This window comes from Oryzias melastigma, linkage group LG9 (genome assembly GCF_002922805.2).
Source record: "Oryzias melastigma strain HK-1 linkage group LG9, ASM292280v2, whole genome shotgun sequence".
In the NCBI taxonomy this organism is placed as follows: Eukaryota; Metazoa; Chordata; class Actinopteri; order Beloniformes; family Adrianichthyidae; genus Oryzias; species Oryzias melastigma.
Window position 1 is genome coordinate 7,845,203 of NC_050520.1, and position 14,033 is coordinate 7,859,235.

General features: G+C 37.6%; 1 protein-coding gene across 2 annotated transcripts in view; it reads left to right on the plus strand.

Annotated features, from left to right (window-relative positions):
- The window catches only part of msh3 (mutS homolog 3 (E. coli)), a 50,691-nt gene that overhangs the window by 3,490 nt on the left and 33,168 nt on the right, over nt 1–14,033 (plus strand). For both annotated transcript variants that reach the window (XM_024276196.2, XM_024276193.2), the window contains exons 5-13: nt 448–564; nt 658–775; nt 866–1,005; nt 2,164–2,330; nt 7,104–7,213; nt 7,357–7,471; nt 8,757–8,841; nt 10,093–10,202; nt 13,743–13,875. In XM_024276196.2, the coding sequence (XP_024131964.1) occupies nt 448–564; nt 658–775; nt 866–1,005; nt 2,164–2,330; nt 7,104–7,213; nt 7,357–7,471; nt 8,757–8,841; nt 10,093–10,202; nt 13,743–13,875 (1,095 nt within the window). The remainder of the gene's footprint in view (nt 1–447; nt 565–657; nt 776–865; nt 1,006–2,163; nt 2,331–7,103; nt 7,214–7,356; nt 7,472–8,756; nt 8,842–10,092; nt 10,203–13,742; nt 13,876–14,033) is intronic.

The following is a 14,033-nucleotide window of genomic DNA, read 5'->3' on the forward strand; positions in this document are numbered from 1 at the left end:
TTCCCAGTAAACAGGATGTCTTTTAGCGGGTGCTTCCTCTAGCAACCTCTAGAGGGTGCTGTATCTGAGTATAATTATCTGCTACTTACAGTGGCAGAAGAAGTGTCACCAAAACAAACATGGAAGAGAATCTAACCAATTTCCTATGAAACTTTGACATTTTTCTTATACAGATGAAAAGATTTGTATTCTTGTAATTCTTTTTTTATAGATATGCTGGGCTTGGTGGACAAGTTTTGAAACGTCAGACTTTTCTATTTAAAGTGCGAGTTATATTCCAGAGCCACTTATATATGGTTTTCTTCTTCATGATTAGAAATTTTTGCAACGTATACTCTGGAAAATACAGTAAGTCATTGCAATTTTAGAAGAGGGAAGGAGGCTTTCTTCCTCAAACTACATGTCTATCAAAGCACAGATGGTTTCTTTGTGTTTGTGTGAGAACAGATTGCAGCAAAGGAGCTGAATATCACCTGTCACCTGGATCATAACTTCATGACCTGCAGCATCCCAACACACCGACTGTTTGTTCACGTCAGACGGCTGGTGTCTCATGGACACAAGGTACTGAATATTTATTTTGTTTGTTTTTTGTAATATTAAGAAATTCAAGCTGTTTATAAAGCACTGTCTTTACTTTTTTCTTTACTCTCTTAGGTTGGAGTGGTTAAACAGACCGAGACAGCTGCGATTAAAGCCTCAGGGGCGAATAGAAATGCCCTGTTTACCCGTCAGCTCAGTGCTTTGTACACAAAGTCCACTCTGGTTGGAGAAGGTATCTTTTAGGAAGCTCTACTCTAGTATTTGTGTTCTTAATTTAAGCATTAAGCGTATATGAATTGATTTCCTTCATGGTTTTGTTTAGACGTGAACCAGATCTGCAGTCTGGAGGATGTTGAGGAGGGGGGCCACGGGGATATCATGGTAGACCCCCCTGACGGCTTTCTGCTATGCATCAGTGAGAACTGGGACAAGCTGAAGAAGCAGCTGACTGTGGGCTTGGTGGTGAGTTCAAGCATGAACTGAACAAAGTTTAGGAACCTTCCTACTTATAAGGCTTAAAGTCCAATTCCAACTATTTTTGTTTCTATTGGTAAATCATTCCCAATGGTCTTTTAATTGTGATTATGTAGGTTTTAGCCAACATCAAAAAGCCAGTTTTGTTTTTTGAGACATATTTTCCCCAGAGCAGCAGAAGCTCATTTGAAATTTGCCTCTGGGTTCTGAAGGCGCAGAAGCTAGCTCTGCTAATTTTCTATCGGTCCTTTGTTTACACATTCTTCCATTAGTATATAGTATCTCACAAGCCCAAGCTAACAAAACAAAAACATTATCGGCTGCCCAGTTTTTACTAGATGGCAGCTGAGATGAGGAAAACGTATCTGCAGGTGGATGCATCCGAATTGGACCAGAGACTGTCTGCAGCTTTTTCCAGGCTTTTATAAACCTTGGGTTTTCATCTTCTCCTGATCCAAAACAATTTGAATAAATAAATACTCAGAAATGTAGTTTTAATCTTAAATTATTTCATATATGTCCTCCATCATGAGAAAATGCTGCAAGAACATGTTAAAAACACATGATGGAGGACGTATATAAAGAAAATTAGATATAAACTGCATTAGAATATCTTTATTAAAAAAATGTTGAATCAGGAACATTTTAATAGTTTGTATTTCTAATGTATGAACTACAATCAGCAGGCCACTAGCCACTTCCTGCTCCACCTATTTCTGATGCTAAAAGTTATTGGAAAAACAGGAAATACAGTCATTAATGCTAATTTTCTGTCTTCATTAAAGCTTTAATTGTCAGTTTTATGTTATTTTCTGTCTATTGAAAGTAGTTAAACTGCCAACAGTGTATCCGTCCATATCAACTTTATTGGTTTGTTGGCTGCATGAAAGTTTGGTCCAAACTGGATTTTGGTTTGCATTTTTATTACTTGATATGTTCTTGTTTTGGCTGCCTATTCTAAATAATCGCGAGTTGTTGAAAAGACTGGCCAGTTTCAGTCTACTGTTAGATGTTATGCAGCACACTTGCAGTATATGAATAAATTCTAGAGTTTTTAACCAGTTTGAAAGGAGAATCTCTTAATTAGTGTAGAATATTTATTAAAGCAAGTTGGTTTGCCAAACTGAGTCAAACGCACGTTTGCAGGCGGTTCAGCCCAGCACTGGAGACGTCTTTCTGGATTGTTTTCCTGACGGCTCGTCTCGCTCTGAACTGGAGAGCCGTATCTTAAAGGTCAACCCTGTGGAGATTCTGGTGCCCTCTGACCTCTCAGAAGAGACTCGGCGGCTGCTGCTCAGCGTCACTAATGCCAGGTAATCTGCTCCCTCACCACCAGGAGGCAGTACACGTCTACAAACTGTACAGCAGTAGTTTGGTTTTTGATATCATGCAGAAGTCACCGATCCTTTGTGACTGAAGGACCGTCTAACCAGCAGGGCTTTAGACTTCCAAGATCAGCCTATCTTACGTTACACACAGTTATAAACCTGGTTCATATTTATTCAAAAATTCTTGGTTTTTCCAGTGTATAATATACAAGCAAAAAAAAAAACTTCCTGACTTTTACTTAGTTCATCTCAAACAAGTTGAGCTCATGGTGGCTTAAGTTAATCACTGGAACTTGTATAAATCTGGAACAAAGTTACAATCTGTTTTAGCAAATAAAGTTAACGGTGTGAATAAAATAAAGAGCTGCATTCACGTTCAGTGCAGCAGCATCAAATCCTGTCGTACTCTTGATCCCTTTGTTATCTTATAGTCCCACTCAGATCATGGTCTATAGGTGGATACATCCGAATGGAGCGGAGCAGGGAGCTTATGGTCCACCCAGTGATACAATTAAGCTTTTTTTCAAACATATTTTTGTCTGACCTAAATTTATGATTTGAATAAATACTCACAAATGCAATTTTTAGCTTAAAGACCCACACCAATGAAAAAGGTGTTTTTGGTGGTTTTAACTTGTTTTTGTAGCATTTTTTCTCATGGTGGAGAACATATGTAAAATAATTTAAGAAATAACAATTTCTTTATTCAAATTTTGATGGTTCAAGGGGAGATGGAAACACACTTTTTGCTGTGATGCAGGAGGTGAAATGGGCGGGCCAAAGTGTTTCTGCTCCACTCCATTCTGATGCATGGACCTGCAGACAAATAGATAAATTGACGTACTACTTTTCCTTACATTTGGCTCAAACCTGTAGAACTAGATGGTTCAAATATTGCTTGCCATTTTCGCTGGCTTGTCGAAGAGAGTGTAAGCAAAGGGATGATGGGATATCAGCTGAGGCTTATTAAAGGCGAATTAACTACAGCCACTCTGCAGAGAATATGTCTTGAAAACTGAAATTTTTGATTTTGGCTAAAAACTACTTAATCATAATTAAAAGATCATTAGGAATTGTTTTAAAATAGAAAAAAATAGTTAGAGTGGGACTTAAATTTTCTTAATATATGTCCTCCATCATTAGAAAAATGCCACAATAACAAGTTTATAACACCAAAAACTCTATTTTCCTTGCAGTTGGTCTTTAAACCTCAAGCAGATTATCATGTAACCAGTTTGAAGTCTTCCCTGTGAGAAGCTATAAAGACGAAAATGTTGTGAGTTACAGCTGAGTTTGCCATGTTGACATTAAACTGATGTGTTTCACAAAGTTGAAGCCTCCCGCTTCAGTCTGCAGCTTTGTGTTCACACCAGTCGAGACCGTGGCCTCTGGAGACTGCCTGTGATTGCATTATGCTCTGAAAATGAAACGCAAGACTGCGAGGGGTGGTGCTGGTGGAGGAGGAAATTGGATTAGGCTCGATGTCTGTCTATGTAGAAGTGCCTGCCACCTTCTCCTTGCCTCGTCTTGAACTCCTTTCCCCCTCGATTGCCCATTTTATGTTATTTGTTCCCATTTTCTTTTTATAGTTCCTCGTTTTACTTTTTTCTTTGTTGGATTTCTGAAAATGGGATTCATTAGTATTTTCTTTACCTCACATACTTGGATGCTGAGCGATCACAGCTCGGGCAGGCCTGGAAAGGCTGGTCTAATTGTTGCTCACATCCTTTGGCATCATTTTTCTTTTCCTTTTTGAAAGATTACATTTTAGCAAACTGAGGTTCGTAGTACATGAATGCTCACTAAATCTGAATGAAAGAAGTCGCATTGATCTTTTGTGAGCACTTCAGTAGCGTGAGAGAAAAGCTGTGAGGAACATGGAGTTGAGATCCGCCCAGGAGGGCACTTAAAGCTGGATTTTTGTGGCTGTTGACGTCAGCGTGTTGCTGTCTTGGTCTCTCTGGGAACCGGGAGGAGGGGAGGGGGGCAATGGCAACAGGGTCCGTGTCCATGGAGCAGCTGGTAATGAGTCCCTGCGAGGCTGGCGGTGTTCTGGTGCTGTAATGGTGCCTTTTGCTCCTCCAATTCTAAGAGTCAAGAGTCGGAGAAGTGAAGGGGATTTAGGTGATGGAGGTTACTTCTTGTCCCTTCTTCTTTTTTAGATCCATTCAAACTATTTTAAAATATTCCTGAAATTATTCAAAAGTTAATATTATCCTGGCAAAACGGTTTCTTATGAATTGATCCTCTCAGGAAACCACCAAATATTAATGTTTTTTTGTTGTTGTGTGTGTGATCTTTTGAAACATCTCAGCAACAGATTCTCTGAGAGAAATGTCAATGAAAATAAAGATTTTCTTGTTTTGAACATTTTGTCCTGACGGCATTCTGAAACTCACTATTGTCTTGTTTTAAATTGACTGAATCCAGACATTTTTCCTCGAGAATTGTACTACCTGCTCTGAAACACGCATGTTAAATGGAAAAAAAGATTTTTTCTCATATGAAGTTACTTAAAAAAACGCTCTCAAGCCTTGCAAAAAATAAATACTGTACATGATACAAGGTTTCAGTGTTTTCTGCTGGTGTTTGCATTACTCATATTCAGCCATATTGGTGTAGTTTTTTGTTTTGTTTTAGAGATAAAATATTTTTTATTTTTAGTTTTAATTATAGGGTGTTTTTTCACATCCTTTTTACTGTAAAATCTGAATATTCACCAAAGAATATCAAAAAGTAGTTATAATTTTTTTTATCATTAAAATATAGTCAGTTTATGACATTTTTTTCAATAAAAAATAATATTGGCAGATAGAATCTGACAATTTTATTTTATTAAAGACAAAAAATATGGTTAAGAGATAATTGCAGCCATGTGTATGAACATATAATCTATATAACTTGCAGTTTTTAGACTACGGGTGAGCAAACCTTTGACTTTTTGGTGACCCACCTCATTAGATAAAGAAATGACATCAAATCTAGATAAAAACATGCTTTATTTTAGGTTAATAATGAATATATTTACTATAAAACAGAACATTTTGTGGGTTTTATTTTAAAACTGTGACTTTAGTTCTCATTTTAATGCCAATTAGACCAATGGTTTGATGTTCTTCAGGGAAAAATGGAAAGAGAAGTGCTGCGTTCATGCGTTGTCTGCATGATTTGGAAAATGGCTGCATATGGCCCCTGGGCTGTAGTTTGCCCACATGTTTTTGGGGCTGGATTGATAAAATTGATTAACCAATTTGAATGGATCTAAGCTTAATAGATCCATAAAAATAGAAATTGATCTAGCACAGGGATAGGGAATTCCAGGCCTCAAGGGCCACATTCCTGCATGTTTTCCAACATACTCAGCTGTGGCATGTTTTAATTGGCTGTACACACCTGAACCAGGTAATTGATCATGAGTAGGGCTTTGATATCTGGAAATCATGCAGACACTGCGGCACTCGAGGCCTGGAGTTGCCTATCCCTGCACATAAAGCTAATGTATGCTAGCTTGATGCTAACGTTTAATGGAATTTCCCATGGAACGGCTAATGCTAATTCTCGAGTGGATTAACAGAATCGGGGGGGAAAAAAATCGGAATCAAATCGACCCAGATTGGTGACTTGAATCGATTCTGGAAATGATTTTCTATACCAGCACTTCTCGTTTTAGACCATTTTGCACATTATTGTTACAATAAAGGCACAAAACAACTGCAAAAGTCTGTCTGCACTTCAATGGAAGTAACTTAAAAAAAGTTAAAATTCTTTTAACTATTTTTATTTTTCTCATGTTCATTTTGAGAATATTTTAAATAGTATTGTGGCAACAATAAATTAATCTATGTATTGATGTTATTTTTAAGATGCATTCCTATACTTGATTATTTGAAGTAAAGGGTTTTAGATTGATTGTTGACCACAAGTTAGAATCACACATTATTTTACCACTAGATCAAACTTGCAAATTTTTTAAAACTTGACTTAATAACTTGTTTTCTACTTCACTTGAGCTTAATGCTTTCTTGCAGCTTGCAAATGCTGAAATGCTAATATTATAGCCTTGAAACTTGAATAAGTTAACTAAAAACTGTTGAGAGTTAAAGCAAAAATAAGGGTGTTGGCATTGCAGCTAAACCTCCCTTTTTGAGTAAAAAAAAAAAGCTAACATCTAAAATGAAAAAAAAAGGCAGAAAATCTATCTGGGGTCTAAACTCTGCTCTGGTCGTTTGTTCTGATCCAGTTGAGTCATTTTCAGACTGAGCTCCTCTAAGCTCTTCCACAGATGACTCCACTGCAATGCTGTCACCGGATCAATACCTCAGTTTTTGCTTTTTGTGTAAACCTCGTGATATGTTTGAATTGACTGATAAAGTGATTAATCGTTCACTGCTGGTACATCACACACTGCTCCCTACAGTCTTTGTAAAGTGAAATGATTGTTTCATCTAAAAGTGTGTTTGTGTGAAAGCATTAGGAAACGGAGGAAATAAAATTCTCCAGCACTGCGTCCAGAGCCACGTGTTTGCCTTGGTTGCCCTGGCAACAACAGAACAGACAAAGTGGTGTCCTTGAGATCAGCAATGCTGCGAGAGTGGATATGGCAATAAAGTGATGCAAAGGTGGAGAAGGGAGATGCTTGTGACGGAGGTTTAGCGTAGAAAGAGGATTTTTTTTCATAAAAAGTCACATGGAGCAAAGAGTTGTTGGATACAAAATGTATTTGTGATAAATAAAGTTTTAATTGTTGCTCCCCTCCAGTTTCCAGGCTGACGACAGAGCGAGAGTTGAAAGGAGGGACAGCGCCCAGTTTGAGTACACCTCTGCAATAAACACCGTCACCCAATTCTACTGCCGACCCCAGAAGGAAGGTGTGTTTGTGAGAGCGTGCCTCTCCCTATACTGCTTCAGAGAACATCACGATCTGGGCGGGTTTGACGGTGGATGGGCCTCTGCTTCGTGACGGTGGGTTAGAGCTGAAGATTGAACATGGTTGTGTGTCTGCATGATCCAGACTCGCGCTCTCTGGGGAGGGTGGCGTCCTTCGAGAGCCCGGTGATCTGCTGTCTGGGGCCGCTCATCCAGTACCTCCAAGAATTCAACTTGGAAAGAGTTCTTAGAAGTGAAAGGTACTTTAAACATGAACTCTGAGTTGCATATCACACCAGAATTTTGATCAAAGTTGGATATAAAAAAATATTTTTCCAATAAATTTAACAAGCAGGTCAACAAAAAGTTAGGTAAAGACAAGATCATTTGTTTAACTTTTATTAAAAACGTTAAATTTCCGACATGAAAAATATATTTTTTAAAATTCAAAAATCTTTTACAGCATCAAAACAGAAAAAAAAATGTTCCCTGAAGTCAACAACCTTAAATAAGATAATGTTAGGTTTTATCAGCTTCAATGAAACGCTCTTTAACTTTGTGATTTCAAAAATTTGTTGTGTTCCCTACATATTTATCTTAGTGTGAGATAAAACTTACACACCGTGTGACTTTTCTCCAATTGACCCCCGACACTATGAAAACAGAAGGGGTTCCAAACGGTCGCCTTAAGCGAAGTCGGGCCGGTTGTATGACCAGATCTGGAAGGTCAACCATGTTTGTGTGCTCTTCAAAAATGTCAGTGAAAAACACTTAACATTTAGTTCCACTTGTTACTTTAACTTTCAATCACATTTTTTTTCAATTATCAATTATTTAAAATGAATAAAACGATTAAACATTTATTAATTGATGAATCTAAAAATTGATTTTTTTCTTTCACCACCAGTCAATACCACATCTGAGTCCCTGATTGGTCAAGGTTCAACTTTCAACTCGCATTCCATTGGTAAGCGATTTGTACTTAAAAACCCGAAAACTGGCCTAAAAACTTGCGTGGCGATGAGTGAGCACCAGGGTTTTGATTGCAGGATCCCAAAACGCTCAAATCTGCACGTTTATATAGACTATTCATGGGAATTGGTCACAGAGGCCGGTGTGAAAATAGGATTAAAGATGCTTTAGACTAGCGAAAAATAGTTGGTCAATGTTTTTTTTTTTTTTAAAGTTAACTCAAAACTACAATTCCCAGAGTCTGACCTCTTCCCATTTGGTATCATTTAATAGCCCCAAACGTCCTCTAAAGAAACCAAAAGGAGGTAATTCAGTGATAGCGACATATTCAGGTTTACAAATGTCCTCTACAGAGAATTAATGTGCATTGCTGGTTGGCAGAGTTCATTTAGTTCATTTAATTTCTATGCAAAGTTGAAAAGAAAATGATTAAAGAGCTATCATAGAGTTTGAACAGAAGAAATTGAAAACAATTATAAAGACAATTTTGCTCTAATTTTACTCATTGATTCAACATAAAATACTTAAGATGTTCTCAGAAATATAATAATCAGGATTTTATGTTTTACGCAGTTCATTTCAGCGGCTGTCCTGCGAGTCAGAGGCGATGATCCTCAACGCTGCCACTCTCAGGAACCTGGAAATACTAAACAATCAGGTAATACACTTGTTCAGCTGGAAACCATCAAGTGTATGGAAGCGGACTCCTTTAAGAGTAGATAAATGAGTCATTTATTCTGCCTTTTCTTTATCATATTTTAGTTAAACTTTAAAAAACAGGCACTTAAGATCCTAGATTTGAAAATGAAACCACACCGCAGTCAAGTTCAATTCAATTCAATTCAATTCAATTTTATTTATATAGCCCAATATCACAAATTCAATTTCCCTCATTGGGCTTCATGCCTGTAGTTTTTACAGATGCACAGATGGAGTCATAAAATATGCACAATAGGTAAAAACTAAACAGACTATAAAGAACAGGTCATCCCTGTCCTTAGACCCTCCCTCGCGGTAAGGAAAAACTCCTAAAAAAACCTGAGTCAGGAAAAAAAGAAGAAACCTTAGGGATTCCCACATGAGGGAGAGATCCCATCCCAGGACGGACAGGCGATACCAGAACGGTTAAAGAAAAGTTAGCTGCTAAAACTGCATATATGAGTAGAGTTCATTCATATAGAGCTGAGGGACGAGTGATGATTAAGTCCATAGTCCAGATGAAGCAGAACTGCAGTCCAAGTCTTAACCAAATATACTGTATTACATTTTGAAAATTCAATTAAATATGCAAATTAAGTTAGCTGCTTAAAAGGAGTATTAAAATGGAACTCCAACTCTTAAAACATTTTTTTTAATCAACATTAGCTCTTTTGAATTGATTAATGTGACTAATGTCCATCATTGGGTTCAAAAGAAAAGCAGACTTTGGCCAATTTGTCTTCTCAAAACCATGAATAAGAGAAACTAACTTCTAACAAAACCTGAATTATGCATAAATCAAATGTTGCACTTAAACAAAAAACTTCTCTTAAAGACTCAGATATGTCACCATTTAGAGAAACTAATTAGTGATATTTCTTGTAAAAAAAATGTAATATTTTCTTTCCGTCTCTGTTTTGTAAAGTGATTTTTTTTATATTTGGTGTTTTTAATATCTCAAAATTTGAAAGCATGTTTTCCTCTGATTAATAATAAAGCACATGGTTCCTGTTAAATAAACTTTATCAACACTTTTTGTCTCTTTACTAAACTTCCAGCTAGCAGCTTTGAGTTGCACAAATACTCACTCTCTTCGGCAGAAATTTTTCATTTTCTTTCACTTTCTTTACATTTACTTCTTCCTTAACTTTATAACTTTTTCACCAGGTGATTATTTCTGTGCCCGTTCCTGTTTTCTTTTGCTCCACAGACAGACAGAGGTGTGAGGGGAAGCTTGCTCTGGGTGTTGGACCACAGCCGCACTCCTTTTGGAAAGCGACTCATGAGAAAATGGGTGAGCCAGCCGCTCACAGACCTCCAGTGAGTACTTGTGTTCTTATGACCATTAGCACTAATCCAGATTAAGACCTTTAGTTTCATATTGATTCACAGCATAAATGAGAGCACTTCTGAATGAAGTGGATATACTATATAATGAAAGCTGATATTCAACATGTGCTTTTTTTTTAATTGCTTTTGTGAGTTAATCAGTCCAGTTCACATCTTCCAATGTAACAGACTAAAACAAACTCAAACTTTCAGTAGAAACAGCATTTTGCATTAAAGGTGCATTCACACTGCACATGATTCATGTGACAAATTTGCGTGCTCCGCCCTTTTGTTGTGCCATGAATTCGTTGCTCATCGTCTGTCAAAAAATGTGTTCCTGAGCTTTACGCCGCGGACGCATGTAAGAGGAGCTACCAGTTAATACATTTAGGATGATCGCTATAAGGAAAGGTGTCTGTGGATTTCTCACTTAGATTGTATGGAAGACGTGGACGAAGTTGAGAAATAAGGTTTATTTATCGTGAAGAGTTCTACAAAAACATCGGTTATCATGTCTCCATGTTTGGGTTTATATGGTTATTATTAAAAGATTTTCCCGGTACAGGGGGTGTGTCTGCATGACAGCCGCTTCTGCTGTGTTTCTGTGTCTCTGTGACTGAGTTTGAAGGCTCTCTGTCTTGTATTAACCTGAGGGGGAAAAAATAAAATTAGGAGACATTTTTGTTTAATGTCTCTATGAGGCACGAGCAGGTGGCCTCCACACGAGGGAGTGAGCTCCACCGCAGGAGTGAAAGCCGGCGATCTGTCCAGAGTGAATCCCGCCTTCACCTTAAAGTTGCTGGATGAGCTCTGCAAACATGCAGCTACAACAGGTTAAGGAAAAAGATGAAAGTTCTGGACAAAAACGCTCGTTTTGGATTAGTGTTCTACCCACTTATCTAGTCACTGACAATGTCAAGTGCCCAAAGATGAGTTCCTGATTGGTAGATGCGATGCGGCAACCTGCCAACATCTGATGTTTTCAGATGTTTACATGTTGGCTGTGCCGCGCGATTCGCGCCTCGTCACTCAAAACGACCTTCGTGCCATGCCTGTTGCTCAAATCGCACCGCGGGACTTCAGATCACCTCATGCCGCGTCTGTTCCATTGAATTAACATTGAAACTGGCCGGCTCCGCCACGCAAATTATGTTTGGTGTGTGTGCACCTTAAGAGTGTATTCACTAGGGGTGTAGGAAAAATCGATTTGGCGATATATCAGGATAGTTCATCTGGTGATACTTGTATTGATTCAAATTATATTTAATTAATTATTTATGAGCAAACGTAGGTCAGTGTCTTAATTTTGTTTTCTACCTAAATGCCCGACCACTAGTTGGCAGCACACCACACTGAGCCTCTTTGAGCAGCTCCACTCCACATCCTAAACAACAACAAGATGTTACTAGAAGCAGCTTGTGTTAAGTGTTCAGTTAACCTCTTAGTTTTAGTTGTTATGAGACACGTACTTTACTTTACATTTACGTGTCTTGGGATATATTGCAATATGTATGTTATTGTGAGATTCACATCACGATACATATCATATCACCCTTACCCAATACACACCCCTAGGATTCACTGCCTTTACATAGTGTCCGTTCTGGGGGAAAATCCACTGTGACAACTCATATTATGAACACTCAGTCATCTTTTACAAACCAGTTGAGAAAGACACAAAAAAGGTGTTACGACAAAATTAATTGTGTTATTAAGTAAACATGCATGTTATGCTACAGCTGTGCTTCTTTGCAGTGTCATCTTCTTCTTGAAAATGTGTCATGTGTATATTCTGGATGCATGTGGCTGCTGTGAAGGGATTATAGCTGTAGATTGTGCTCTGCTTTTCTGATCGTGCATATAGCATCTCTGCAGAATTTAAAAGTCCTGATTACAGCCTGCTTTAATCCTAAACGCACGACAGAGAGATGCTAACTCAAAAGCTCACATATTTGTGGATCAGCATAAGTCAGATTTTTTTATCCCTTATACCTGGACAGTTTTTGTCTTTTCTTGTAAAGTTCTAAAAAGGGTGAGTTGTATTTTGTGAGGGTTGCATGTTGGAGACTACATTCTGCATCAAACTGAACTTCAACTTAGAACTGTAGAATTTAAATGAGTTGATGATGTAAAAACAGACAAAACAGCGTGATCCCAAATGATGAATAGATTGTGATGTACTTGAATAAATGCTTTGCTTCTATCTATCAGAGATGAATTTACTATGCTGATAATTTTGTCAACATTTTTTTTCTTTTCTTGTCAAAAGCCTTTCAAACTGAGTGTTTGCTTTAGGAAATACAGAACATATTTTTCACTCATAAACTGACCATCATATAGCTCAAACATCAAGTCTGTAAAGAGTTTTGGGATGTATTAGAGAAAATCTTGCAATCATCCATCATGTAACCCTTAGGGAAGTTTACATTAAAAGTTAATGTGTAAATTAACACACAAAAGGGCAAATTTATTAAAAGAATGTTTAAAATATGTAAAACCTTGTAAAGTCTAGAGTAGTTTAGGAAACATATATGATGCAATGTCATTATGAACGATCAATTTGGCTTTAAAGTCCCGGTCCAGTCATCTTTTGATCTATTTTCAAAGTGTTCCCATTTTTCTTTAAATTATGATTTTGCCGGTTTTAGCCCCCAAAAAACCCCAAAAACCCCAAAAACCTGTATTGTTTCTTAGGACATCATTTCTGCAGAGCGGCAAGGGTTTACTAGAAATTCAGCTCTGAGTTGTGGATGGGACTGTTGGCATGCAGTAACCCCATCCCTACTTCCCGTCATCCATCTGTAGACTTTCTCTCTCACTTTCTTATAGCTCTTCACATCCCCAACTTAACATTACCAGTGCAACAAAAATGGCGAGCAATATTGGAGCTATTCATCTATACAGTTTTGAGCCAGATGGCAGCTCGGACGAGGAAAACAAAGGCGTATATGGAACTATTTGTCTACAAGAGGATGCATTGGAATGGAGCGGAGCAGGGAGCTTGTGTCCCACTGATTATAATTTCTACATCATAACTACTAACTTTTCAAACTGCATCTGTGTGTCCTCTCCAGATTCACTATGATTTGACAAACTTAAATTTCGTAACATATGTCATCCATCATCAGAAAAATGCCACAAGAACATGTTAAAAACATTTTTTTTTAATTGGAGTTGGTCTTTAAGAAAATGAGTCACATAAACCTTCCTTCAGGACGAAGCATGCCCAAACAGGAAGCTGCAGATAATGTCCTCACATCATTAACAGCACATTCTTAGGTGAATGTGTGAAATTACCCATAATCATAAAGCACTACACTACTATACTTCAACTGCAATCATCTGAATTCATGCCTGAATTCCTGAAGAAGCTCATCAGCGCCAACTTAGAAACCCTTTTAAAACCAACCCAGCTCTTCAAAGAAGGCATTTCTAGCTTTTGATTGGGAGTGAAATTTGACATTACTGTAACCCTTCAGTCCTTTTTTTTTTTTTTTTGTTATTACCTCTTTTTTCCCCTCTTCCTTGCAGGCGTATCTGTGAAAGGCAGGATGCTGTGCAGGAAATCATGGAGTCAGACTCACTCGTTCTAAACTCTGTGAAATCTTTGCTGTCACGTCTGCCTGACTTGGAAAGAGGCATCTGCAGCATTTACCACAAAAAGGTGATGAAACATTCTTTAAAACTAAGAAAATATGTGTTTATAAACACATTACAATATTATTATTTATAAAAAAGACTTCTAACTCTAAGTATTACGCTCAGTTTTCCATTGTATGGTCAAATTGAACAGAGTTGTTCTATGTGAAATTTAAAATTTTC